The sequence below is a fragment of the Lissotriton helveticus genome, chromosome 6, assembly GCF_964261635.1.
Source record: "Lissotriton helveticus chromosome 6, aLisHel1.1, whole genome shotgun sequence".
Taxonomy (NCBI): Eukaryota; Metazoa; Chordata; class Amphibia; order Caudata; family Salamandridae; genus Lissotriton; species Lissotriton helveticus.
In genome coordinates, this window is record NC_136067.1 from 1,913,975,226 (window position 1) to 1,914,003,215 (window position 27,990).

Here is a 27,990-nt window from a genome sequence, read left to right on the forward strand (position 1 = left end):
GATCCAATCTCGGAGGACTGGATGGATGGGAGTAAGAGTTTATTAACCAAAATATAATCAATTCTTCAATTCTAGAACGAGTATGATGGACATTAGAAAAAAATGTAAATTCAAAGGAATCAGGGCTACATGTTTTCCAAGCATTACATAATGGAAGTGAGGCAATGGCAGATTGAAATGATCTGTGGGATTTATCGGGATTGAATTTACATTTGGACTGTCTATCAGAAAATGGGTCTAACCATAAATTAAAAATCACCAGCAACAATAATGTTAGGATTATCAATGGAGGAAAGTAACATCTTAATGTTATTCCAAAAGTCAGGGTCAGGTTTAACTGGTCCATAAATATTAAATAAAACAAGTCCTCTATTGTGAATGACAACCTTAGCCATTACCCAGTGTCCATCAGTGTCACATTGTGTAGATAACATTTGTACATGCAATGACTTATGAACAAGAATTGCAACACCACCCTTACGATTAGAGACTGGAGAATAAACAACTTGGCCTACTCACTGTCTCTTTAATTTAAGCGATTCTGTATCCTTAAAATGAGTTTCTTGTATGAATAAGACATGAGAATTCAATCTAGACAAATGAGAAAGTACCTTGTCTTTTAACCGGGTGTTCCAGATCACAAATGTTCCGCGTGACAACAGTGACAACAAGAGACGAAAACAAAAAAAGAATTTGAGACGTTAGATAGAACCATCAACGGAGTTCGGTGAGAGACTTTGGAGAAAAGACTTCAATTTAACAGGATCATAAAATGAACGAGTAGAGCCCTCATGAGTAATTTTACACAGGCATGGGTGCAAAACACCATAGTGAATATGCAACTGTCTCATCTGAGGGCGAAGGGCCAAATTGCTTTCTTCCAGCATTAGTGGCATTGGAGAGATCTTGAGAAAGATACACCGTGTGACCAGACCATATAAGCCGACGTTTCACTTTTGCTGCTTTGAGAACACACATGAGATCTGTAAATTCCAGAAATAACATTATAATTCCTCTAGGTCTCGAGGATTTCACTCCCCTCACCTCATCATGAATAGTATCAAGAATAGTATTTTGAGATTACAAGATGGGTGAGGGGGGGTCGTTTTTAACTCCCTTGGGCTTAGTACCAGAGGATGAAGCTCTGACAGAGGTTGGAATTTCACTAGCCATCGGGAAATGTTGGGAAGGATGATGAAGCACCTTTAATGGAGATCTCAGCCTGCCCAAGAGCGCCAAGCAACATTTTTTCATTTATCAGACGCTTGGAGAGTTTGAAAAAAGAAATGCTCTCACCAATCCGAATTTGGATACATTGAAACTGAAAAAGTTTCTGCTTCATTTAAATGAACACACGTAAGTGTTTCGACGTCGGGATTGCATATAAAGCTATTATGATCTTGTTGTAATGCAAATTTGAACTTTGCCCACTTTTCCTTCTTTTACAGAACTTGTTCAGCCAAAAAATTGTTCTCAGGTCACTGCAAGAACTAAATGTTAGTCCGTTTCCCCCTCTTAAGTTAATTTGCTGAGTAAATAGTTTGAGCACGTCTAGTAAACAAATGCTTTTGTCCCCAGATTTGTCAGAGTTACTCTTCTAAAAAACCTTTTGAAACTAAGGTAACTCATATTAGTTTTATCTGTCTCGTTCAAATTAGGTCTAAAACTGTCTTTCAATAATTCTAACAAAAATTATTTCTGGCTTTTCCAGAACACTTCCTGTCCAGTCCAGTCTAAAGCCCTGATGAGAATACCATAAAAGAATTCCAGGATTCAAAACGTGTCGGTGTTTTCCTTCCTGCTGGGTTATTAAAATAATAGTAGAAATGCTAATCAACCAGAGAAAAGCAAAAAGAGCATTCCCTCACTCCCTCTTCTTCTGAAAAATAGCTGCTCAGCAAACATGCATAGGACAAATTAAGCATGTCGATGTAAAAAAGAAAATAAAACAGAAAATAATGGGAGGCACCAACATGTGGAAAATAGTAGAGAACAGGAGCTCAGTCAAACCAAAATGTGCCTTAGAAAGAAGACAAAGCTGAATATGCAAATGATCATGTTGAGGAAAAAAAACTTGCAGCAGCTACAATAATAATGGAGAAAAACTTTGCCGAGCTTTAAATAAGCAAAACGCTGATTTTACCTCAGCAGGTCTGGAGAAGCAAGCGGCAGGCTCAAAATGGCGTCCGCTCGCGTTTATGTGGAAAAATTCACCGCCGCTGCCACTGGGCCAAACAGGGATGCATTCGACATTAGAGCGGCTCCAAATGCTGCTCCGACCATCAGGAAACACCAAGACGGAGGTGTCCTCCCTCCAATACAGGCAAAATGGACTGAAATGCCGAAAAGAGGTCCACGTCCGAGTGGAGCTCAGACCACTGCCGCCATCTTGCAAGGGCGCGTGTACACGCCCCCCCAAACAGACATCTTTAAACAAAGGGTCTTTCATGAATCTTTTTTGATAGCTGGTGGAGGTGCTAGATTGGGTAAAGTGATTTGTTTATTTTCATTGAATAACCCTTTTAAGCACAGTATTTTGCAGAATTCATAAATCTGAATTTGACTTTATTTCTTTAAAATAATGTCCTACATCCTTCATGCTATGTTTAATGGTTCATGTTTTTCTGGATAAAAATAATGTTGTCACTGCACTTTAATTGGGAGTTGATTAAGCCTGGTTCATGACATGCCTTTTGAACCATTTGGAATACATTTTCAAATTCATACAAAACTTTCCCCCACCCCTGTGTCTTAGGCTGTTGGAGGCAACATAATGACTGCAAGCCCAATATCGGACCTGAACCCCGTGTTTATGGCAAGTGGAAGCAAACTGACTGTGATTTCCAAAGGTAAGTCTACTTCATTGAAATGTTACTGAACTCATGTAAACCATCTGAGTTAGGTACCAAGGGGGAGGGAAGTAGAAAGAAACACTTCAAACAAATTAATAGTATACGCACATCTAATGGCCTCCAGCTCTTATATGATATGATAATGAAACAAACCATCCCTGTATGCCTTTCTATCATTCCGACTGACTCTCTACTCAATCTAATCTTCTACCTCTCATTGTACAGTTGCTACCCACCTTGGTTTGTGCCCTGTAATATGTAAACAGACCCTGTTCATGAAAGGCCTATCTACAAAGTTTGTTATATTGACTCTCTATTCATTGAATAGCTTGTCAGGGAAGAAACTTCTGCCGATAGAAAGATTCAATCTTTTTTTGCGTGGTCTTGCATCTGGGCAGTGTAACCTAAAGTAGTTCTAAGAAGTTAGAGAAGCAACCTGTAGATGAAAACAAATGAATTATGTGTAAAACAGCTATGAAGATGGGGCAATATATCCGAGAAACCCCCTTTGTTTTGTTCAACACCATCATCACATCTATAACACGTTAGCCATTGTTAAGTATGTTCAAATTACATCTGACTTCGGGTGGGTAGGTGAAACGATTCTTTCATCTTGTCTTCATGCCACAGTTTGTATTTCCTTTTATTTGGCACTCTCTCTCAATGACTTGAAACAGATGCACTTGAAATATTGCATAATTGTCTTGGAACACACTCAAGTGAAGACACAGCTTGTTTCCTGCTTGTCATTGGATCACAGGAATGTGAACTGTGTGTCTTGCTTGAAGTTCTAGTCAAAGGCAGAATGTTCCAATAGCCTTATAGCCCTTCGAAGCAGGGCTATACCGGCTTTTAACCCCTTCCATGCTCATGACGAGCTGAGCTCGTCATGAGTTGCGCCGCTCGCATGCTCATGACGAGCTCAGCTCGTCATGTAACGCGGCTTTTTGTAAATTGCCGCACACCGCGAAAAAAGCTGCCGCACGCATGCGGTTAAAGTCCCGGGCTCTTGTAAAAGTCCCTCGCCTTCGGCTCGGGCCTTCAACACGGAGCTGGCCTTTAATTGCCGGTATAGCCCGCTATGGTGGGCTATAAGGCTATAACCAAATGGGGGTTCAACTAGCTCATCATCAAAAGCACCATTACCTGATTTGATTCAGATTATTAGCACCACTGTGCTAACGAACACTTGGTTCCTGAAACGAAAAGGATCAAGTATATATCGCTAAAGGATGCCTCCTGTAGGAGAATAGAATATGCTTCTTATGGTTAACCCCCACTTTTTGCTGATGTATCACTGTTTTTGACTTAGACTGATTGGGATCCTGCTAGTCAGGACCCCAGTCTATCTGCTTTCTCCTCTAAATTGATTGCATATACTTTAGGTACACTCCAGATTGGATATACCACCTTCACAAGTACTAGCTATAGCAACAACTTTCAGAACCAGACCTCTATGAGTATAAACTCACAGGCAATAGGGACTGACAGCCCTCCTCTGTAACGTGATCGTCCAATTCAATGGCGACCCATCAAAGATGACAAAAGAAAAATCTACAAACAAATAAGTGAATTAAACACGGGCTGTTTAATGTCCATACAATTCTAGTCGACATAGCAATGTGCAAGCCATAACATATGCAGCTTGAATGGCATTGAGACAAAAGTGGAAAGGGACGTTGGTTTGACCCACTATTTAGACCAATTCTTACAACTGCTAGCTCATGCCTGGAGCGAAGGCAGTGTGGGCAATATAAGCAAACCACTTAAGAAACCATAGCAACAACAGACAAGTGTTTTTAAAAAAACGCTCAAATACTTTCAATCGCCTACCATGCTATTAAGAATAAACACGTAGGCAGTTAGAGTAGATACTAGCACTGCCGCGCTAACAATGGTTCTCCTCTCTGATCAGCAAAAAAAACTTACTTTAATTGTGTTCTTCATAGCCAAGCACAACATCTCCCTGAGGCGCACTCGCTGCTCGAAGAAAGTCAAGGACCGGATGTCTGAATTTGTACTCTGCCTATCTATACAGTCAAACCTCATCCTTAGTGGTTCACCAAGGAATTCTGAGACATGTGGTCTCCAAATCCACAAATGATTATACTGAAAAAAATCTGAAAATTAATACTCCAAACACAAAAGGCACAACTTGGAAAGTGATGGGAAATCATGTGGGGGGGACAGCACATCTCAATGAAGTAAAAAAAAAAGAATCTCAAGCAAGAGTTACAGTACGTCAAATTATTTATTCCGGACATTTCATTGAGTCTGTTCGACACAATGTCAAAATGTAGTATACGATAGGCCTCTTTCCGGCTCAGTTTCTTTATCAATGTCACCTCCCGGGGGTCAATTTTAATAGTTATCAAAACTGTCCAGTGTAAATCCGCTTCTGTATGGTAATTGTCCATCCAATGGTTCACTAATGGAGCAGATAAAACTTTTTACCTAATGCGTGATTCATGTTGTATGTTCCTTTGTTGAATCTCCTGGTTGGTCTTGCCCATGAACAGTTTTTCACAAGGGCAGTGAATCACATATATTACCTTTTTGTTTTACAGTTCGAAAAAGTCTTATGTAGCCATTTAACATTGTGGTGCTGGAACAGTGTTCCTTCCATTGTTTGAGGGCAACAGACAGAGGTGCCACATTTGAAATGTCCCTCCAGCGGTGGTAAATTCCAAATCATGCGTAGATTGCTTCTTGTGGGCCCTGATGGTATAACAACATGAACTAGCTGGCTTCCAATAGTTCGTTCTTTTTTAGTGCAAACAATGGCTGCTTGAATGATGTATCAATTTGTTCAATCAGATGACAGTTTTGTCTGATGAATTTTTTGAACTGGTTAGTCTTTGAACAAAATGTGGAAATGCATATCATGTGTTCTAACGTGTCTTTTGCTAGTCTTTTTTCCAAAATGGTCTCTCTGGGAATCCACCAGGCACGTTTCATATTATTTTTCAACATTTTTTGGGGGTATTCACGTTCCTCAAATTTATGTACAAGAATTTGTGCACACAAGAAGCAGTTACTTTTTTCTGAGCAATTCCGTCGAAATGATCTATATGGCACATTATCACGTAAACTGCGTGGATGATGGCTAGTACAATGCAGGGCATTGTTCCTATCCATTGATTTAGGAAACAATGTAGTTCTTAATCAGCAATTATTGCCGAAGACGACTACATCAAAAAATTTGATAGATAACTTAATACTGGACACACATAATTATATATCTAACGATCTGGCATTCAACCATTCAGTAAACAAATTTAAGGCATCATCAACCCCATCCCAAATGCAAAAAATGTCATCAATAAACCGAAGCCATTTTAGGATATGAGGCGCAAATGGATTGTTATCATAGATAAACTTCTTCTCAAATTTGGCCATGAATAACACGGCCAGCTCTAGGGCAAAGGGACAACCTATCGCAGTCCCTTTGATTTGTATAAAATACTCATCTCCGAACTTGGAATAGTTTTGACTCAGTGCATACCGTGCAAGTTTGATAGTAAAACCTGTAGGGATAAGATGGAGCCTGGGCCTTTCTTCAAGAACAATCCAATTGCCTCAAGACCCTCCTGTAGTGGGATTTTTCTATAAAGAGAGGTAACATCAAACATGACCAACCTTTGAGTATCTGAGTTAAATTCAAGATCTTCACATTTTTTTAATGAAATCCATCGTATTTCTCAGGTAAGATGGAACACGTTGCACGAGAGTTTTAGGAAACAATTCACATATGTGGCGATCGGTTACAAAACTGAATCGCAACCAGAAACAATAGGGCGTCCAGGTGATGACAAAGGATTTTAATGCAATTTTGGTAAAAGATATAGTACTGGTATTGTGGGATTAGTTTTAGCAAGGTAATCACATTCATTTGGTCCAATGTAACCATCTTCAAATACCTGTTTAATAATTCCGACAAGTTCTTTTTGATTTTCCTTGGTGGGATCACCTATGATTTGTTTTTGATAGCAGTCCTCATCACTTGGTTGTCTCTCTACTTCCTTTTTATAGTCTTCCATAGCGCCCAAATGACTATTGCACCACCCTTGTCTGCCTGAGTCATTACAATATTATTGTCTGATTGTAATTGGCCAAGGGCTTCTTGTTGTTCTTTTGAAATATTATGTTGAATAAAGTATTTTTTAGTCCCTAAATTGTCAATGGCAGACAAGATGGTGTTTTCAAAAGTGAACATTTTCTTTGGAATTTGTCCAGAATCAGGGCAGAAAGTTGATTTGTTTCTAGGTCCAGATGGTTCTTCAACCTGAGGTGATTCATGATTTCAAAAGAAAGCCTTCAAACAAATTTTGCGACAGAATTCAATTGCTTCCATTTTTAACCTAACCATATTCATATGTTTAGTTGGTGTAAAAGATAGCCCCTTCTCCAAGGCACTTTCTTCTATTTGAGTAAGAGGTCTTTTAGAAAGGTTAAAGATGGGAGATCTATTTAATGCTTGTAATATTGGCGACTTGATGTCATTTCCTATGGTTGATATTGGTATCTGTTTCAGGCCCTGTTTTTGGGCGGCCTCTCCCTAAAAAAATCAATCAAAGTAAAGATATCTACAAGGGATTTCACTTGTTTTCAAAGTATTTAAAGTTCCAAATTATTTATGAGTCAGTTAAATGGAATCAGACTCCTAGGTGTCCCACTAGGTATGCAGGACGCAATACGGCCGAACTTTCGTCACGTGGGACTACACATCAGTCAATTGTGCTTCTGTGGATGAGAAAACCTCCATTAGTCGTACATCGTTTGTTATCAATTGTTAAATTGGAGTTCATCCCACCTTTGAAGAATATAGGAAGACCCGCTGTTGGCTTCAATATTCAGATATTTTTTGTTGTCCGATACGACCAGTGATTTCCACGCTGTTTTCTATTACCAATGTGACTCAAGGTCAACTTTTGTTTCCTTGTGATTACCATAGAAGGTTGTATATCCTGCATAAAGGTATTTGTCCTGAGGATGGTCTAATGGACTGAAGCCACAAAGACCAAAACGTCGACAGTCCAACTCCAAGAAAAATTGTCTTTCTCAAGCAATATTTGTTGATTTTTGGATAATATTTGCTGGGCTATATTTAGGAGCTGGCGTAGGTTATGAATTGTGTGTCCAAATTCATTTGTACATCTTTGTCATAACTTTATTTGCTGATATCTACTTTGTTCAACTGTACCCTTCTCAATTTTAAAACATGCCAAAATCAGATAAATTCATTTTCTACGACTAGGATCTTCCGTGTGCTTTGTTTTCTTTTGTGCTTCGTTAATTATATTTAGTTTTTTTGTCCTAGTGGGACACCTAGGAGTCTGATTCCATTTAACTGACTCATAAATATTTTAGAACTTTAAATATTTTGAAAACAAGTGAAATCCCTTGTAGATATCTTTACTTTGATTGATTTATTGCCCAAGCCTACAAGGGTATATTGGGTTCACCATTTTTCTTTAAACATTTCTCTAAAAAAGGCTGCGGATTTCAAGGTTGTTGATTTGAAGATCCCTCACCAGGATCAGAATCTCCAGTTGAAGATGAGGAAGTGTCCAAAAACGTTAGATATTTCTGTTTGGACCTTGCTTGGTAATCTGGCAAAAATCTCCGTAATTCCACACGTAAATAGAAAATATTTGTAATTTGTAAATACGGATATTTAGTTTCAACGTTGAAAGCTTTTTTATTCTCTTTTGGTTAATAGAAAAATCCTTAAGTTCCGCAATTTCTTTTTCAATTTTTTCCAGTAATATTTTCGAATCCGCTATTGATTGATTATCCTTTTTGATTTCTGTTCTATTTCTGCAATCTCTTCTGGATGTTTAGTAGACAATCTATGGGCTGTTTCAATGGTCAATACCATGAGATCTCTGCTACACTTTGTGCCAATGCAGCTATAGCCCTTTTTATATTCTGGATCCTCTATGAAAATCACTGGAATGTTACGAATCTTTAGGCCCCAAGGAATAGTCCCAGCTTTAAGATGTTCAAGTAAGAAATGTCCATGAAGAATCTGAGCTTTATTTTCATGAAAATTAGGGTTTGGTAGAGTCTGCGTTGACTCTATGAGAGGCCTTCAACGTAGTGATAAGTGGCTACCCGGTCTCCCTGAAAGCAGGGACTCGAAAGGAGACAGCTGCATAACTAGTAGGATTGGAGGCAGACATATTACACCTGGAAAAGAGGATGCAAGACTCACACTTAAAAGAAACCGAGCACTTGCTGAAGTTAAAAACAAAAGAATACAAGTCCCTTGTAACAGACGCAGCCAGGGCACAGCAAAAGGCCACGGTTATCAAAATTTACGAGGTCGGCGATAAAGCAGGAAAGTTGCTGGCATGGTTGGATCATCGTGAACAAGCTAACCGGCTGGTATTGGAACTGACAGGCAATTCAGGTGGGCGGCTTACTGGTCCGCAGGAAATCGCTGACAAATTCAGAAATTACTATGAACAAATTTAGAAATTCCACATGACATCCACGACGGCAGAAGCAGACTCCCTACTAACTGATATCCCCCTGCTCACCCTCTCTCCAGAGGAACGGACCAACTTGGAGGCAGAGCTCGTAAGGGTGGAGGTGGAATGAGCAATAAGAGACCTCCAGGCAGGTAAGGCGAAGGGTCCCATTGGTTTGTCTATTGAATTATATAAATTGGCTCCAAGTAAGTTGGCTCCACATCTCACAAAAATGTTTCTGGAGAGTCGAGAACAGGGGCCCCTTCTGCCAGACCAGAGGCTAACCACTAATATGATCATCCACAAGAGTGGGAAGCCCAAAGATTGGTGTCCCTTGTATCACCCAATTACTCTGCTCAACGGAGAATCTAAGAAACTTGTGAAATTATTGGCAACCTGTCTGCTGCCTCTCTTACACAAGCTTGAGAACTCAGATCAGTCTGGCTTTATGCCAGCAAGGAACACCTCTCTTAATCTCCGGCGGCTTCATGGGGTAATGGGACGACTGGATACTATACGTGAGGATGCTGTGGTGGTGTCCTTTGACACTGCCATGGCGTTCAATACAAAAGAGTGGCCCTACATGTTTGCGGTTCTGAAGAAATTCGGGGTTGGTCTGGGTTTTATGAGTTGGATTCAGCTTCTATATACGGACCCAATGGCTCAAGTCATGGTTAATAATCGGTGGTTCCCCGGTGTTCGGCCTTGAGAGAGGGACCAGACTGGGCTGCCCCCTTTCCCTATTGCTCTTTGCCCTAATGATGGAAACATGGGCAAAGTGGATACAGAAGGATCCTATAATGAGGGGTCTCCCGTGGTTGGCCGACTGAGAGGACCGCATCTCCCTGTACGCCGATGATATTTTATTATATATGGCATCACCCGGACCCTCTCTCAACAGGTTATTGTATTAACTGGTGAAAGTCAGTCATTTACCTTCTCAGTGGCCAAGTACCCCTCCCCAACCCAGGGGCTGCTCTATTATTGAGGCGGTAGAGGGATTCACTTACCTGGGAATTTATATCTCCAAGGACCCAGCAAGGTTCTATGAGCAGAACCTCTTGCCCCCATTGCAGAGGCTTAGAATTGATATTAGACACTGGAAAACACTCCTGCTGTCCCTGCTGGGGCCCGCTGCACTTTTTAAAATGAAGCCTTTACCTCGCTTCCTTTATGTCCTGCACAACACCCCAAGCCCAGTTGGTTCTGAGTATTTTAAAGCTATAGAAAGCTCCCAGAGAGAACTCCTATGAGACGGTAAACCACCCTGAATATCCCTCCAGGAGCTTACAAGGGGATGGTATGATGGTGGGGTGGGTCTCACTGATATCAAGAGGTATTATTAGGCCGTGCAATTAGCCGCTATTAATCAATGTATTTATAGGCCCCAAGGGGATCCAGGGGATCAGAGGGACAGGTGGCTGTTCCCTGGAGGGTATTTGACGAGAGTACTATACACCAAGCCCACTAAGCTACACTTGACAGGCCCCACTGCTCACACGGTGCAAATATGAAGTTAAGCTACAAAGAGTCAATGGGCCCGAATCACAGAACTAACTTAGGGCAAAATCCTAAACTTACTACCAGTGCATTCTGTGAATAGCAAAATGAGTAAGTGCCTTCTGTGAATACCAAAATGAGTAAGTTCTTTCTGTGAATACCAAAATGGTAATAAGTTTAAGATTTTGTCTTAAGTTAGTTCTGTGAATCAGGCCCTAGGTTGAGAGGGACAAACCACACGGGCCACCCCACTCTGGGACGCAGATAAGTTTGGTAACTTGCGGAAGACAAAAGGTTGTGATCAGTGGGACACAATAGCCATCTCCAAGGTTGGTGATCTATGGAGGACGGGCAGTGTGGTCCCCTTTACACAGCTTCAGACTGAATACAAGATGTCTGACACTGAGCGCTTCCGGTATCTGCAGCTACAACACGCCTTGCAGAGGGCGGTCCCAAGGGGGAATCCCTCCCAGTGTCTTCTCCACTAGAGGACAGGGTATTGGACGAATACATGCCCCAGAAAGCTATATCCTTGACGTATAAAAATTAATTAATAACATGTCAGATCCTCTTGTGCCACTCAGGGCTAGGTGGGCACAGGATGTAGCGGAACTGGAGGACTATGAATGGATGGAGGCCTGCAAAGCGATAGCTATTTCCTCCAGACTCGAGTTGGTACAATTGAAAATTCTTCACAGAATTTACCTCACTGGGCCTGCACTAGTGCGCATGGGTTACAGGATCAACCCGTGGTGCATGAGGAGATGTGGGCATGAGGGCAACTTCATGCACATTATCTGGGAATGGTGCTAGTTGTTAAAATTGAGCCTAATATAAAGCTGTGCCTGCCCTCAAAAAATGAAATAAAAGAGGTTTCATTAATATTTTTAATTGCATTCCTTTAAGAAAAACAGGCTGCATTTAAAAAAAACTGCTTAATTTCAAAGCAGTCCCAGACATGGAGGATACCTGGGAGGGCCTACCATTCCCAATGGGTTCACAAATTGCAAGAGGCTCATTAATATTCATGAGCCTCTCAATTTGCGACCCCATTGAGAATCGCAAAAGTGTAATAACACTGTTGTACATGTTTATTAGTTCTTCACTAATAATTGCGAGTCGCAAAAGACTCGCAATTTGCAAAGCGCTATTTTGCGCGTTGTACATCTGGCCCATTAATACCTGTGATCCAAGGCTGGCATACTTGGAGGCTCAGAAAAATCTTCATGTTCCCTTGACTAGACTCATCAAACAGACATGGCATTACCATATCAGTGGGTCTCCATAATACTTACCATTACAACAGAACCCCCAGGGCTTCCACACTCCATTTTAGCAGCATTGAACTGGAAGTGGGGTGTGCTTTAGTTTAGGAGATTGGGGTCGAAAAGATCACATGCCCCTTAGTGCATCCCGAGGGCAGTGCAAGTAGTGCTGATGTTGCCAGTGTCGGTGACTGGGATGCCTTTGGGACCGGGCAGGAAGGCTCACATAGGTAAATGTGGCAGATTGGGCACAATAAGGACGCTCACACCTACAAATTTCCTTATTTTGGCTGACACTACGGTTGTCCTAACTATAGGGCCGATTAGAATGGCGGACGGACCTGCGTCCGTCCGCCTCCCCAGAGGTGGAGGGACCGTCCGCAGGGGCAGCGGCGGTCCCTCCGTGCAAATTAGGATGTGACCGCCACCCTGGCGGTCACATCCTGTATGTTTAACATTGCGGCGGGTGCTGCTTGAAGCAGCACTCGCCGCAATGTTAAAACTGCATGCAGTGCATTTGCATGCACAAAGCGGCAGGTACCGCGCGGGGCCTGCCGCTTTGTGCATGCATATGCAGGCGGGTACCGTAGGTACCCCCCATGTGCACCCCCAACACCCTGGGGGCCCGCAACAGGCCCCCAGAAGCAAAGCTACACATGCTTTTCCACGGCAGAGAATCCGCCGCGGAAAAGCACGTTTCCTCACCCATCATAATTTGGCTGGCGGTGTCTTGCAGACACCGCCACCAAATTGCAGAAAACATCCCGCGGATCAGCGGCGGACGGACTTGCCGTCCGCTGCTGATAACACCGCCATCCTAATGTGGCTGGTGGTGTTTTGGAGGTCCGCAGCTGTGAATCCGCATCCTCTGGCCCGGCGGTGGCTTCCGCCGGCCCGGAGGATGCGAATTCACCGCAATCCTAATAGGCCCCTATGTTTGTGTTCACTACTCTAGTAGGACAAGGAAATGAATTCTGTGGTGTTCTAACCAAGTCAACTCCTGATTCAAGATTGGAAGGTTGGAAAGGAAAGGTTTTCACCCAAACTCTGTAGCATGCCGTCCTCTTCTCTTAGTCCTGTCTGACTGGGACAGTCGCCAGCTCCATCTTTATACCATGATCTTGATTTTGACATGGGCTTCGCGCTGGGAGAGATCAGAGGCTCCAAGGAGTTATGAGAACTGACAGGTGTACAGCATTATGGACCAGTGTTATCTTAAGGATTCTGGGGGCCCTGGGAAAGACATTACTGTGTGAGAAGACAGCTTAACCGTATCTGAGAGCAGCTTGCACAGTTGTGTGTGAGGGCAGCTTTACTGTGTGAGAAGACAGCTTGCACAACTGTGTGTGATGGCAGCTTTACCGGGTGTGAGGGCTGCTTTACTGTGTATGAGGGCTGCTTTACCGTGTGTGAGGGCAGCTTTACTGTGTATGAGTCATTAAGGTTTCTCACTGAGCACTCCAAAAGTCAAAATTTTCCGCTGTCGCAATTCAAATCAAAGTCAATATTTCCAATTGTCAGTAAAGTTCATATCTTCCAATCGAAAAGTTCATATCTTCCAATCGATCTACATGAGGTTGAGATCCAGTAAATTATAGTTTGATAGTAGAAAGACACCGGGGTTGAATGTTCACTCGTAGAGAATGCTTCAAAGTTTATTTGTCAATCTCTCATCAATTGCAGCAACCAACACGTGTTTCGTCAGGCCTTACTGTCATGCCACAATGACTTCATCAGGGCTGCAACCCAAGAAGAAGTAATAGGAATATTACCATGAAAATATTACATTACCTAATTATTCAGAAATTGGGATGGTAATACACACCCTAGTGGAAGATAGAAGGTATAGTCCCAGGTGTAATTATAATTAAAAAAGAGGATACAAAAAAAATACGAATAACGTGCACCCCCAGGTGTCAAGCAAAGGGACCTTTGCGCCAGTAAAGTTATTTACAAATGTAGTTGTTAAAGTCTAATTCATATTACCTAATCTGTAGTTACAAGTACCGTAAATCAATATTCTCGTATATACACAGAGCAATCATAAAAGTCAAACTCTGAAACAAGAGGAAATATCGTTTACAGTGATATCAATATGTCACTCAGCTTAACATGACACTTAGACGATTCAAAAGGGGGTGGTGATGGACAGAGTATCTGAATTAAGCAGAACACTCCTACCCAGTCAAAAGATCAGGGCTTGATCCATCACCGTTTTTAAGCTCACTGCACCATCCCAGTTCAGAACCTGGCTACATGCAAATTAGTCTGACCCTGGCCCAGTGCATCATGGGAACAGGGCAGACCAAACTACCAAGCCAATTCTTTACTGGAAAGGAAACAAGCTTCCGGGGACCGGTTTCTGGCATTACAGCCGTCTTCGGCCCGGCTTGCTTGAATCCTGATGGTGCAGTGAGCAAGTGACTCACATCTGAGCATACCCTTCCACACTTGTGGTGGCCAAAACGATTCAAAAGGGGGTGGTGATGGACAGAGTATCTGAATTAAGCAGAACACTCCTACCCAGTCAAAAGATCAGGGCTTGATCCATCACCGTTTTTAAGCTAACTGCACCATCCCAGTTCCGAACCTGGCTACATGCAAATTAGTCTGACCCTGGCCCAGTGCATCATGGGAACAGGGCAGACCAAACTACCAAGCCAATTCTTTACTGGAAAGGAAACAAGCTTCCGGGGACCGGTTTCTGGCATTAAAGCTGTCTTCGGCCCGGCTTGCTTGAATCCTGATGGTGCAGTGAGCAAGGGACTCACATCTGAGCATACCCTTCCACACTTGTGGTGGCCAAAACGATTCAAAAGGGGGTGGTGATGGACAGAGTATCTGAATTAAGCAGAACACTACTACCCAGTCAAAAGATCAGGGCTTGATCCATCACCGTTTTTAAGCTCACTGCACCATCCCAGTTCCGAACCTGGCTACATGCAAATTAGTCTGACCCTGGCCCAGTGCATCATGGGAACAGGGCAGACCAAACTACCAAGCCAATTCTTTACTGGAAAGGAAACAAGCTTCCGGGGACTGGTTTCTGGCATTACAGCCGTCTTCGGCCCAGCTTGCTTGAATCCTGATGGTGCAGTGAGCAAGGGACTCACATCTGAGCATACCCTTCCACACTTGTGGTGGCCAAAACGATTCAAAAGGGGATCAAAATTACTATGAGTTGGTTGTTACCTATTAGTTGTTTTTTACGATAAACTTGTCTACCACTACAAGATGACGGCCAAACTGGGTTAGACCGATAAAATAAGCTGAGCCAACATAGCGCGCTTCCAATTTGGGATAAATGTTTACCGCAATATTAACGGAGATCAATATTATTATGAGTTAGTTGTTACTTATTAGTTGTTTTTTACAATAAACTTATCTACCACTACAAGATGGCGGCCATACTGGGTTAGACCGATAAAATAAGCTGAGCCAACATGGCGCGCTTCTAAGACGCCGGTTTACACCGAGACCAAAGCGCGGAGATATACGCGATAGGTAAGGGCAGCGTCGAGAGAACCACAATATTATAGTGTTACAAATCAGATTTCTAGACAACCTTATGTTTATGATCTTTTACTTCCTTACAGTGTAACACGTACTCGTGTATGAAGGAACAGGAAATATATAATTATAAACTCACTGCCCACACTGGGTAATGGAGGACATACTGTCTATGTTACACCATCCACTCCGGATCACCGACCGACCCCTGCCCACACCATGTCTTCAACAAGGCCGACTCCACCATCGCACCCCAACTCCGGAACATCATCAACGCCTCCTTCAACACCGCCACCTTCCCGGAGAGCTGGAAGCACGCCGAGATCAGCGCCCTCCTGAAGAAACCTACAGCGGACCCCACCGATCTCAAAAACTTCCGCCCCATCTCGCTCCTCCCTTTTCCTGCTAAAGTCATCGAGAAGATCGTCAACAGACAGCTGACCGCCTTCCTCGAGACGAACGGATCCCTCGACCCCTCGCAGTCCGGCTTCAGAGCCAACCACAGCACCGAGACCACCCTCATCGTAGCCACCGACGAGATCCGGACCCTGCTCGACAAGGGGGAAACAGTGGCCCTCATCCTCCTGGACCTCTCCGCTGCGTTCGACACGGTCTGCCACCGCACCCTAGTCCAGCGCCTCAGCAACATCGGTATCCAAGAGAAGGCACTGGAGTGGATCATCTCGTTCCTCGCCGGAACAACACAAAGAGTCCGCCTCCCCCCGTTTCGCTCCGAGGCCACCGAAGTCATCAGCGGCGTCCCGCAAGGATCTTCACTCAGCCCCACCCTCTTCAACATCTACATGAAACTTCTCGCAGCCATCGCACGCCAGCACAACCTCAACATCATCTCTTACGCCGACGACACCCAGCTGATCCTCTCCCTCACCAGAGACCCCGACACCGCCAGAACCTGCCTACACGAAGGGATGAAAGACGTCCCCGAGTGGATGAAGGACAGCCGCCTGAAACTGAACTCGGACAAGACGGAAGTCCTCATCCTGGAATCTTCGCCCTCCGCCTGGGACGACTCCTGGTGGCCCCCAGCCCTGGGCACCGCACCCAAGCCAACCGACCATGCACGCAACCTGGGCTTCATCCTGGACCCCTCCCTCTCGATGACCAGACAAGTCAACGCTGTCTCCTCATCGTGCTTCAACACCCTGCGTATGCTTCGCAAGATCTTCCGCTGGATCCCGACCGAGACCAGGAAGACTGTCACCCAGGCACTCGTCACCAGCCGACTGGACTACGGAAACGCCCTCTACGCCGGAACCACAGCCAAGCTACAGAAAAGACTCCAGCGCATCCAGAACGCCTCCGCCCGACTCATCCTGGATGTCCCCCGACGCAGCCACATCTCCAGCCACCTGAGGAACCTGCACTGGCTCCCCGTCGACAAGAGGATCACGCTCCAGCTCCTCACCCACGCACACAAGTCTCTCCACGACCTGGGCCCCAAGTACCTCAATGACCGCCTGACCTTCTACACGCCCACCCGCCAGCTACGGTCCACCAGCCTCGCCCTCGCAGCCGTACCACGCATCCAAAGAGCCACCGCCGGAGGAAGATCCTTCTCTTACCTGGCTGCCAAGACTTGGAACTCCCTCCCCATCCACCTTCGGCTGACCCAGGACCATCTCACCTTCAGGAAACAACTCAAGACCTGGCTGTTCGAGCAGTAGCATACCCCTCCCCCCAAGCGCCTTGAGACCCTCCCGGGTGAGTAGTGCGCTATACAAATGGCATAATTGATTGATTGATTGATGTTGGGAACGTAATGATTATCTCGAATGGTGAGTTATGTTGGTACTAAAGGCATTTGATTTAACTACAACTTACAGACAGTACCTAAAGTTATGGTTTCAATAATTGTTGTTTCCGAGAGTGACTGACAAAGACTTTGGATATATTATTGACAGTTAGGACTACCCGTGAAGGAAAACTGGATTAATGAATCTTGGAACCGTAAAGATTACTTAAAAGATTGTCAGTGAGTATTTACTAGGAATAAGCTTAAGTGTCATGTTAAGCTGAGTGACATATTGATATCACGGTAAACAATATTTCCTCTTGTTTCAGAGTTCGACTTTTATGATTGCTCTGTGTATATACGAGAATATTGATTTACGGTACTTGTAACTACAGATTAGGTAATATGAATTAGACTTTAACAACTACATTTGTTAATAACTTTACTGGCGCAAAGGTCCCTTTGCTTGACACCTGGGGGTGCACGTTATTCGTATTTATTTTTTGATCCTCTTTTTTAATTATAATTACACCTGGGACTATACCTTCTATCTTCCACTAGGGTGTGTATTAACATCCCAATTTCTGAATAATTAGGTAATGTAATATTTTCATGGTAATATTCTTATTACTTCTTCTTGGGTTGCAGCCCTGATGAAGTCATTGTGGCATGACAGTAATGCCTGACGAAACACGTTTTGGTTGCTGCAATTGATGAGAGATTGACAAAGAAACTTTGAAGCATTCTCTACGAGTGAACATTCAACCCCGGTGTCTTTCTACTATCAAACTATAATTTACTGGATCTCAACCTCATGTAGATTGATTGGAAGATACGAACTTTTCGATTGGAAGATATGAACTTTACTGACAATTGGAAATATTGACTTTGATTTGAATTGCGACAGCGGCAAATTTTGACTTTTGGAGTGCTCAGTGAGAAACCTTAATAACTGTTATACCCAAAGTTTTACTCTGGGTTGTATGAAAGTTTCGTAACCTTTCTTTCTTACTTGGTAGCACCATATTGTACTTACGTTATTTACTTGCCTTTATACATGCTGTGCGCCTGAGCTTATACCTGGTTACCATCGACATTTTCTTTCCTGTGTATGAGGGCAGCTTGAACGGCTGTGTGTGAGTGCAGATTTACTGTATATGTAAATCCAGTATTTGTAAAGCGTGAACAATAGCCGGAGGGCGTCAAGGCGCTGGGGGCCGTTGGGAAGATCAAGCGAGCTATTGCCCAGAGTCACATGGTGCTGAGCTGACCGGCTGCCGGTGTCTGCTGCTATCGTCTGTGCAGCCCCCTCCTATGCCTAGAGAGGCACTGCAGTGATAGTGACAGGGCTTGCAACAGAAGCTTGCACTGCAACCGCCTGCTTTGTGCCTCAGTGGACCTCAGCCTGTTGCTGCTTCTGATATGCTTGAGAAGTGTGCAACTGTGTGTCTACACACTGCGTGTTGTGCACGTCAGAGCTAGTGCTCCTGCTTTGTGTGTTGTAAATTTTATTTGCACTGTCTCTGCCCTGTACCCTCCTGCGGCCCCTGCAGTGCCTGATCAATCAATTCCTCTCCTCCAGCCCACACCCCCCTCTCTGGCACAGTAGATCTTTGAGAGAGTCAACGTGACCGGTGTAAAGAGCATTTTGGGGCAGTCTATGATCGCCTGTGTGCAGTGCACATACAGGCTCCAATTGCAGCTGGACGAACTCACCTATCCAGTGCATTGAAAGAGCCCGGCTGTGATCAGCAGCTTGATGCTGTGTCTTTGTTTTGTGCTGCCCAGAAGTCCACTGTATATTAAAGATACATGCAATGGATGTTGTATACATGTGCAGTCTAAAGATAGTCGATTTAGTTTGTGGAGGGGAGGAGTGAGCATGTTTTCAATGGGCTGAGTGTGTTGTATACAAAAGGCACATGCAGTGTGCGAAGAACGTCTGTGCATTACACAGTGTGCGTTGTGTCTTTGCACTGTATTGACCCTTACAGGTCAACCCCCCACTCCTAAACCCAAGAGCCCACTCATCCAGGGTGACTCGTTGACTGGCTACCATGACAGTGGGGTTATTTACCTTACTTGCTTTGTAGCCCAGACAACATTGCTGTCAGTGCACAGAACATTGATGTATGCAGCAAGAGGAGGCAAAACAACTTCAGAGCACACATACTAGTGACCTGCAGCGCACTACCTCAAAGTGCCAAGGCTTTCAGACTCAGGGAGTGTATAAAGAACAGAACACTGAGTTTTGATAGCACAATATTAAAAAAACAAGGGATAATGTATTTTTGTAATATGTGTTCTATTTATATTGGCATAATACCTCAAGTCTTATTTCGCTTTATTTTTGCTTCAATGATGGGGTAGCTCAGTTGGTTAACGCGCCTTCTTCAGGGATCCATGTATGAACTGCACATCACGTTTGAATGTTTATGAAGTCAATATAATGAGGGCCATTGAGTTGCACCACATTAACAAGCTTTATTAAAGTGCTGTGCTGCCTTTAAAAATGCCCAAGACATCAGTGTCACATCTTCTTCTTGTGACATAATTTGGTGGGCTTGTTCACCTACTGAGGTAAAACTGCTTGTAACCTTGGGGCAGCACGTGCAAACTTAGGACGGTCCAGCTGTATAGCGTTGAGTGGTTCATATCTATGGAAAAAACATCTAGACATACTGCTATTTCCTGTGTCTGTGTGGCATACATTGTGTGTCAGCTGGAAAGGGAGGGTTGAGTTTGTTCATCTGAGAGCAACTTCTGAGATCAGTAAATACAGCTCCCGTAAACTTCTGGAATTGGGATTCCCTGGAATAGCCCTTAGCAGGGAATTTAGTGATCCTTCCACACACAATTTACTAAAATCCCCAGACAAGTCCCAAGTGCCACACAATGTTTATTTGAAACATCAAAACTTTGGAAAATTCCACGAACCACAAGAATCGGAATGTAAGGTGCTTTGAATTTGCAGAATTGATTTTCCTGGATGATATATTATATTGAACCAAAAGAAAGCATACTTAACATCTTTTGAAACGAGATGGAAAGACTGAGAAGTTTACACTGGTAAAAATACTAAAAGTAGTTGGATAGAGAAATATTTCTACAATCCATAAATTGTTGAACATGCAGCATTATTCCAAGCCATCACTTACCAATCTTTTCTCTTTCTTCTGTAGAGGGCCAACGATCTATAAAGATGGATGAAAACTTTTTTACCAGTTACAGAAAGACAATACTGAAGCCCCAGGAAATATTGCTGTCTGTGGAAATTCCATACACCAAAAAGGTGATTATCTTAAATTAACACAGTATGGTCTTATGTAATGTATAGTATGCAGTAGTAACTGAACTTTTAATGTTCATTGAGAAAAGCGATAGTTTCGTTAAATTCTCTCTACACATTGACAGAACTAGTCCACTACGAAAATTACTTTGCTTCCATTTTGCCACTTGGTTAGCATTCTGATGACTTGATTCAATGCTCTGTTGATCAAGTACAGAGCTCAAATAAACCAATGTAATCTCACACCTGCCATGAGGGTTTTACTGCTCCCAGATGTGCAAACGTAGCTTTCCATTAACAAAGAGTTTTGAGGAAACCCAGCATGGCAACTCAAGTTATGTTATTTTAGCTTGTTATGTTATCCTATGTTATCTTATCTTTTTATGAAGTTCAACACGCACCCAGGAATATGGCTCTGGTGCTGTAGAAGAAATCACACAAAAGAAACAATTGATGGATGGAATGCTGTACAATGAAAACATTCACCCCCAGTCACAAGGATCTGGGTTACATCAATCATTATTTTGCTCACCACATCACCCCAGTTTGGACCCAACCATATGGAAATTAGTCTTGATCCTGTTCCTTGTGGGAACAGCCCAGCCTGAACTGCCAAGCCAGGTTCTCCCTGGCCCAGAAACAAGAATCCTGGGATCGGTTTCAGGCCATCACCCTTCATCAGCCAGGCTAGCTTGAATCCAGTGGTGTAGGGAGCACGGGACCCACGTCTGGGCATACCTTTCCCACTTAGGGCGACACATACAAAAGAAACAACTGATGGACGGAATGCTGGACAATGCAAACAATCACCCCCAGTCACAAGGATCTGGGTTGAATCCATCATTCTTTTGCTCACCACACCACCCCAGTTTGGACCCAGCCAAATGCAAATTAGTCTTGACCCTGTTCCTTGTGGGAACAGTCCAGCCCGAACTGCCAAGCCAGGTGCTCCCTGGACCGGAAACAAGAATCTTGGGACCGGTTTCAGGGCATCACCCTTCATCAGCCAGGCTAGCTTGAATCCAGTGGTGTAGAGAGTACAGGACTCAAGTCTGGGCATATCCTTCCCACTTAGGAGACATATGCAAAAAAAACAATTGATGGACGGAATGCTGGACAATGCAAAGATTCACCCCCAGTCACAAGGATCTGGGTTGAATCCATCATTCTTTTGCTCACCACACCACCCCAGTTTGGACACAACCATATGCAACTCTGTCTTGACCCTGTTCCTTGTGGGAACAGGCCAGCCTGAACATCCAAGTCAGGTCCTCCCTGGACTGGAAACAAGCATCCTGGGACCGGTTTTAGGGCCTCACCCTTCATCAGCCAAGCAAGCTTGAATTCCGTGGTGTAGTGAGCATGGGACCCACTTCTGGGCATACCCTTCCCACATAAGGCAACATATGCGAAAGAAACAATTGATGGATGGAATGCTGGACAATGCAAACATTCACCGCCAGTCACAAGGATCTGGGTTAAATCCATCATTCTCTTGACTGGGGTAAAATGTTTGAATCATTCAGCATTCCGTCCATCGTTTGTTACAGTTACACTTTTTGCCCTAAGTGGGATGGGTACACCCAGACGTGAGTCCCTTGCTCACTGTGCCACTGGATTCAAGCTAGCCTAGCTGATGAAGGGTGTCATACCATGAAACCGGTCCCAGGATGCTTTTTTCCCATCCAGGGAGCACCTGTCTTGGCAGATCGGTCTGGACTGTTCCCATGAGGCACAGTGTCAAGACTTATTTGCATATGGCTGTTCCAAACTGGGGTGGCGTACTGGACAAAAGAACGATGGATTTAACCCAGATCTTTTGACTGGGGTAGAATGTTTGCATTGTCAGCATTCCGTCCATCATTTATTTGCGTATGCCCAGACGTGGGTCCCTTGCTCACTGTGCCACTGGATTCAAGCTAACCTGGGTGAAGAAGGGTGACATACCCTGAAACTGGTCCTAGGATGCTTGTTTCTGGTCCAGGAAGGACCTGGCCTGGCAGTTCGGTCTGGACTGTTCCTATGTGGCACAGGGTCAGGACTGATTTGCATATGGCTGGGTCCAAACTGGTGTGGCGTAGTAGGCAAAAGAATGATGGATTTAAGCCAGCTCTCTTGACTGGGGAGAATGTTTGAATCATTCGGCATTCCATCCACCATTTGTTGCAGTTACATTTTTCGCCTTAAATGGGATGGGTATGCCCACACAAGGGTCTTTTGCTCACTGTGCCACTGGATTCAAGCTAGCCTGGCTGATGAAGGGTGACATACCCTGAAACCGGTCCCAGAATGCATGTCTGCGGTCCAGGGAGGACCTGGCTTGGCAGTTCAGTCTGGACTGATCCCGTGAGGCACCAGGTCAAGACCAAATTGCATATGGCTGGGTCCAAACTGGGGTGGTATAGTGGGCAAGAGAGCAATGGATTTAACCCAGATCTCTTGACTGGGGTAGAATGCTTGAATTACTCAGCATTCCGTCCATCATTTTTTCCAGTTACAGTAGAAGAAAATACGACACATGCTAGAAAGCAATAGAGTGAAATGGACCACCCAATATACCCTTAAGGGTTCGGGCCAAATGAGGTAGTATGGTAAAAACACCTTCAAGGGATTTTACTAATAGTTTTTTATGCTTGTTTGTAAAAATCAATTCAAGACCCAAATAAATGACGGTCTATATTCAAATATGTATAACCTTGTTGTTCATTTAAATTAAATAGTGCTAACTGTCACAATATGATCAAAAACAGAAACAAAAAGAGCAAAAAAATGGTTGTGTACAGAAAAATATATTTTTATGTATAATTCAACAAGTAGGGTACTGAAAAGTATTTCAACAAAGTTACAAGAAGTCAATGATACAGAGACAAAACAACTTAACTGTAACAGTTGTATGCGCTTTTCTTCTTTGTTGTGATGGATACAAAGTAATGGAAGAAAAAGCGTTGGTCGACATTTCGGTCTCTAGAAATTGATTGCCGAAACCATCTTCAGGACTAAACGAAAATATACTGGTTGAGCCCTAAAAATAGCATAGAACAGGAATTACTACTAATTCTATCACACATCTAATCTGAAAAGTCTATACATTATTTACACTCATTCAAAGATATATCACCCGAAAAAAGAAAACATATTACAATGCTCTAAAATCTAGCATGATACCTGATTTTTACGACTTTGGAATTTGCAAAAGTGAAATATTGATAACACAATGTAATATAGTGCATCGTCATGTATAATGACATGTATCACATTTATGCATAGTCAATCTATGAAAGGGACTCACATCCACATCTTTAGTTTGTGATGTTATTATTATTAAAAAAGGGGAGCAATAGCAAAATTAAATGATCAGATTTTTCACCTCCCTACATAACAAGTTAATAAAGCATATTGATACCTTTATGATATGCAGAATGATCGTTATTTATTGCAGTCTGTCAATGGTGATTCCAACAGATGGAAATGAATTTACAACTGATCGTAAATCTGTGATACCAAAGATGAAAGACATTTCATAGGTATTTACACAATGAAATTCCCAATGTAAATCGGGGACACTCGATTTTGACGTAAATGTGAATAGAGATGGGCGTTTCATTTAAAATTGAAAGGGGCAAATTGCTGACATGCCGCATATGTATAATAATGTTGGGTTTAATCACCTTTAGATAAACGTGAAGCAGTGCTGGGGAATGTGGATCTCACTGTCCTCAAAGGTGAATAGATTTGAGCGTCTGTTGAGTGAAAGAACATTCGTTTAGATCGGAGCAGCACTTTGTAAGGCAGGCGACCAAATCTCGCCAGTCCATTTCTATAGCGTTATTGGCATGCCTACTTGATGCGTTAAAATGTCATATCTTTAGAGCCCTGACTTATATTGGGTTAAAATTGTATTTTAATCGGTCGTATTAACAAACTCATTTAAGCAAAAGCTTATTTAATCAAATAGGCATTACGACTTGAAATACCATTATTAATGCAATTAAAAGCAAATGATTTAAATGAACAGCTTTAGGGCCACAAAGTTAATGTATATACAGTGGGATTTTCGGATATAATATGCCATAATTTCGAACATATTTTAGACGAAACTGGCATAAACCTCGTTAGGGCCACCTAGTCAGTGTGATACGGAATATAAAGCAAATTCACCTTTGTATTATTAGAAGCAGCTCGTCGTGTGAACCATAAATGTAGCAGAAGGTCTATGAACCTATTGAAATATAGACAAATATATATAGTTTTAGTAAACAGGTTTGAATTCTATTTGCCACATCTGAATTAAAAGGGGCGACATGGACATACCTCTATTAATCGACTGCCGTGTTCGTAACCTCCTGTTGCCAAAAATTGCATGCGGTCGCTGAGGAACTCGTTCATATTGTGGTTTGGAGTGCGAAAGAGGACCAACGTGATTGACGGTGGCCATGTTTACCGCGATACGTGGCAGCCATTACTAAACGGAGTCTGTTGTATTGTGTGCATCTGGATAGATTCATTTTTATGCACTTACGATATAATTTCATAAACTAAATACGAAATATTTAGATCAATGAGGCAATCCTAACAAGGTTAATCATTTATATTATTTATGAAAACCATTAGTATCTTAATATCAGGCTAACACGGTACAAAGGGGCCATGTTTGCCCAAATTAGTGGCTGCCATTACTCAACCGAGTATAGTGTGAAAGGTGTATGTAAATTATCGATTTATGATACATATCTGATAATGACCATGTGCAAATATTTGGGTCAATATTGTATATTAATCGCACTCAAATAGTTTTGATAAAGAAAATTTGCATATTTAGAGTGAATAACACAAAGGATGGTCCTAAGTATGTGCAACCATTTACAGTGGGAAAAACATTAAGTTAAGAACTCAAAAAGCAATGCTGAAATCCTATTTTCAATATATACAGTAGTATAAATGTATAGATTGGAACGACTTAGATTAGTATTCAACATTATCTCTGGACAACACAACTGCGCTTATATCCCAAGTTTATCGCCACAGTTTTCATTATCAACTATCTAAAGACCAAAAAAACTGTAGAATCAGATCAGTTGTTTATCATTCATAATTCAAACAAATCGAGTCAAATCAATAATTTGTCATTCAGATGTGAAATGGCAGTTATAGTTGGCAAGCCAGACTACTTATGAAAATTAAAATTGCAGTATAATAGTGTCATTAAACAATCGAATTTTGATACATAACATACATTGTATATTAGTATTAATGGTCCTTGAGTACTACAGAATAAGGTCTAGTGTGCTGGTTAACATTTCTTACTAGGTTATAGAATTGTATAATGCAGACCTCAAATCATCAGTTAGACAACCATGAATAGAAAATTAATAGTTATAGGCAGGCTGAAGCGGTGTTGAGGCCCCAATCTATAGTATCTGCAATACAGATTAGCTTGCCTTCCCTCATAGTTAGAATTATATCCCCATTGTTTTGTCTCTTCATTGGTTTAATGACATAAATCACCCACCAAGTCATCTGGCTGTGAGTGTGTCCAAAACGATGAAAGTGTTCATCAAGGGGGGCATTTTCCTTTCTACATCTAATGCGTGATTGATGCTGTAAAATGCGTTTTTTCACTGGCTGGATAGTTTTGCCCATATAGTGCATATCCCATGGACATTTTATGCAGTATATCACATTGGTGGAATTGCAATTAGAGAACGACTTAAGGCTAAGGCTGACATCATTGATTGTACAAGTCTTGACTGTTTCAGTGTGTTACATGCAAGACATGTATTGCATTTATAATGGCCAATTACAGGAGATAATTGTCTCATATTATCAACTGTATTTTTTTCAATCTTATTTTCATAGGCATGGACTAGTCGATCCTGTAGATTAGTCTCTCTTTTAAACGCAAACATAGGTCTTTGTACAAATTCAGGTATCCCTTTTAGTAGATTCCATTGTTTGAGTACAATTTTTTTGATTGCGTTGGTATGGGTTCCAAAAGTGGATACACATATCAAGTTGGCTCTCTTGGGGCGATCTTTAACCATTAAAAGTGCCTCCCGGTAATTATACAATGCCCGCTTCACGGACTTTTTCAGTAATTTCGCAGGATACCCGCTAGCTTTCAATTTGTCTTTCAGCTTTTTGGCTTCTGTAAAATAATCATCCTTAAAGGTACAGTTTCTGCGCAAGCGCAGAAACTGCCCAAAAGGTAGCCCGTCTTTAAGGGCTTGGGGATGATGACTCTGGTAGTTTAATAGGGTATTCCTGGAAGTGGGTTTAGTATGCAATGTTGTGTATAGGTGATTCGATACATTGTTTTTTATGGTAATGTCAAGAAAATTCATTTCATTGATGTTATGCTCCATAGTGAATTGTAGATGTTGACTTCTGGCATTCAACCAGACATGGAAAGCCTGTAAATCGTTTTCTGTTCCATGCCAGACGATGAAGACATCGTCTATATATCTCAGCCATTTCCGAATATTATTCGAAAATGGATTGGATATATGAAAGATATGTTGATTTTCGAAACAAGAAACGTAGATATTTGCAATATCTGGGGCATAGACTGTCCCCATTGCAACTCCTTTGAGTTGTTGGTAAAAGCTCTTTTCAAAGAGAAAGAAATTTTCGCAACGGGAAATCTGCACGCATTCAATAATAAAATCGGTAGGGACCTCATTTAGTCTCGGCCTCCTTTCCAATAATTCAGTGAGAATTGATAACACCTCATGTTGGGGAATGTTCGTGTACAAACTTTCTATGTCCATAGAGACAAGAAGTTCATTCACCGGATCAAATTCATAGTTCTCAATGTAGCTGTTCACTCTAAATATGCACATTTTCTTTATCAAAACTATATGAGCACGATTAATATACAATATTGACTCAAATATTTGCACACAGTCATTATCAGATGCAATGTTTGGCAACCGGAGGTTACGAACGCGGCACTCGATTAATAGAGGTATGTCCATGTCGCCCCTTTTAATTCAGATGTGGCAAATAGAATTCAAACATTTTTACTAAAACGATATATATTTGTCTATGTTTCAATAGGTTCATAGACCTTCTGCTACATTAATGGTAGATACGACGAGCTGCTTCTAATAATACAAAGGTGAATTTGCTTTATATTCCGTATCACACTGACTAGGTTGGCCTAACTAGGTTTATGCCAGTTTCGTCTAAAATATGTTCGAAATTATGGCATATTAAATCCAAAAATCCCACTGTATATACATTAACTCTCTGGCCCTAAAGCTGTTCAGTTAAATCATTTGCTTTTAATTGCATTAATAATGGCATTTCAAGTCGTAATGCCTATTTGCTTAAATGAGTTCGTTAC

General features: G+C 42.4%; 1 protein-coding gene across 1 annotated transcript in view; it reads left to right on the forward strand.

The window, feature by feature from the left end:
* LOC144762933 (xanthine dehydrogenase/oxidase-like) overlaps positions 1-27,990 on the forward strand; it is a 1,098,251-nt gene that overhangs the window by 204,515 nt on the left and 865,746 nt on the right. Inside the window, exons 11-12 of the mRNA XM_078648234.1 lie at positions 2,756-2,849; positions 20,539-20,648. Coding sequence (XP_078504360.1) covers positions 2,756-2,849; positions 20,539-20,648 — 204 coding nt within the window. The remainder of the gene's footprint in view (positions 1-2,755; positions 2,850-20,538; positions 20,649-27,990) is intronic.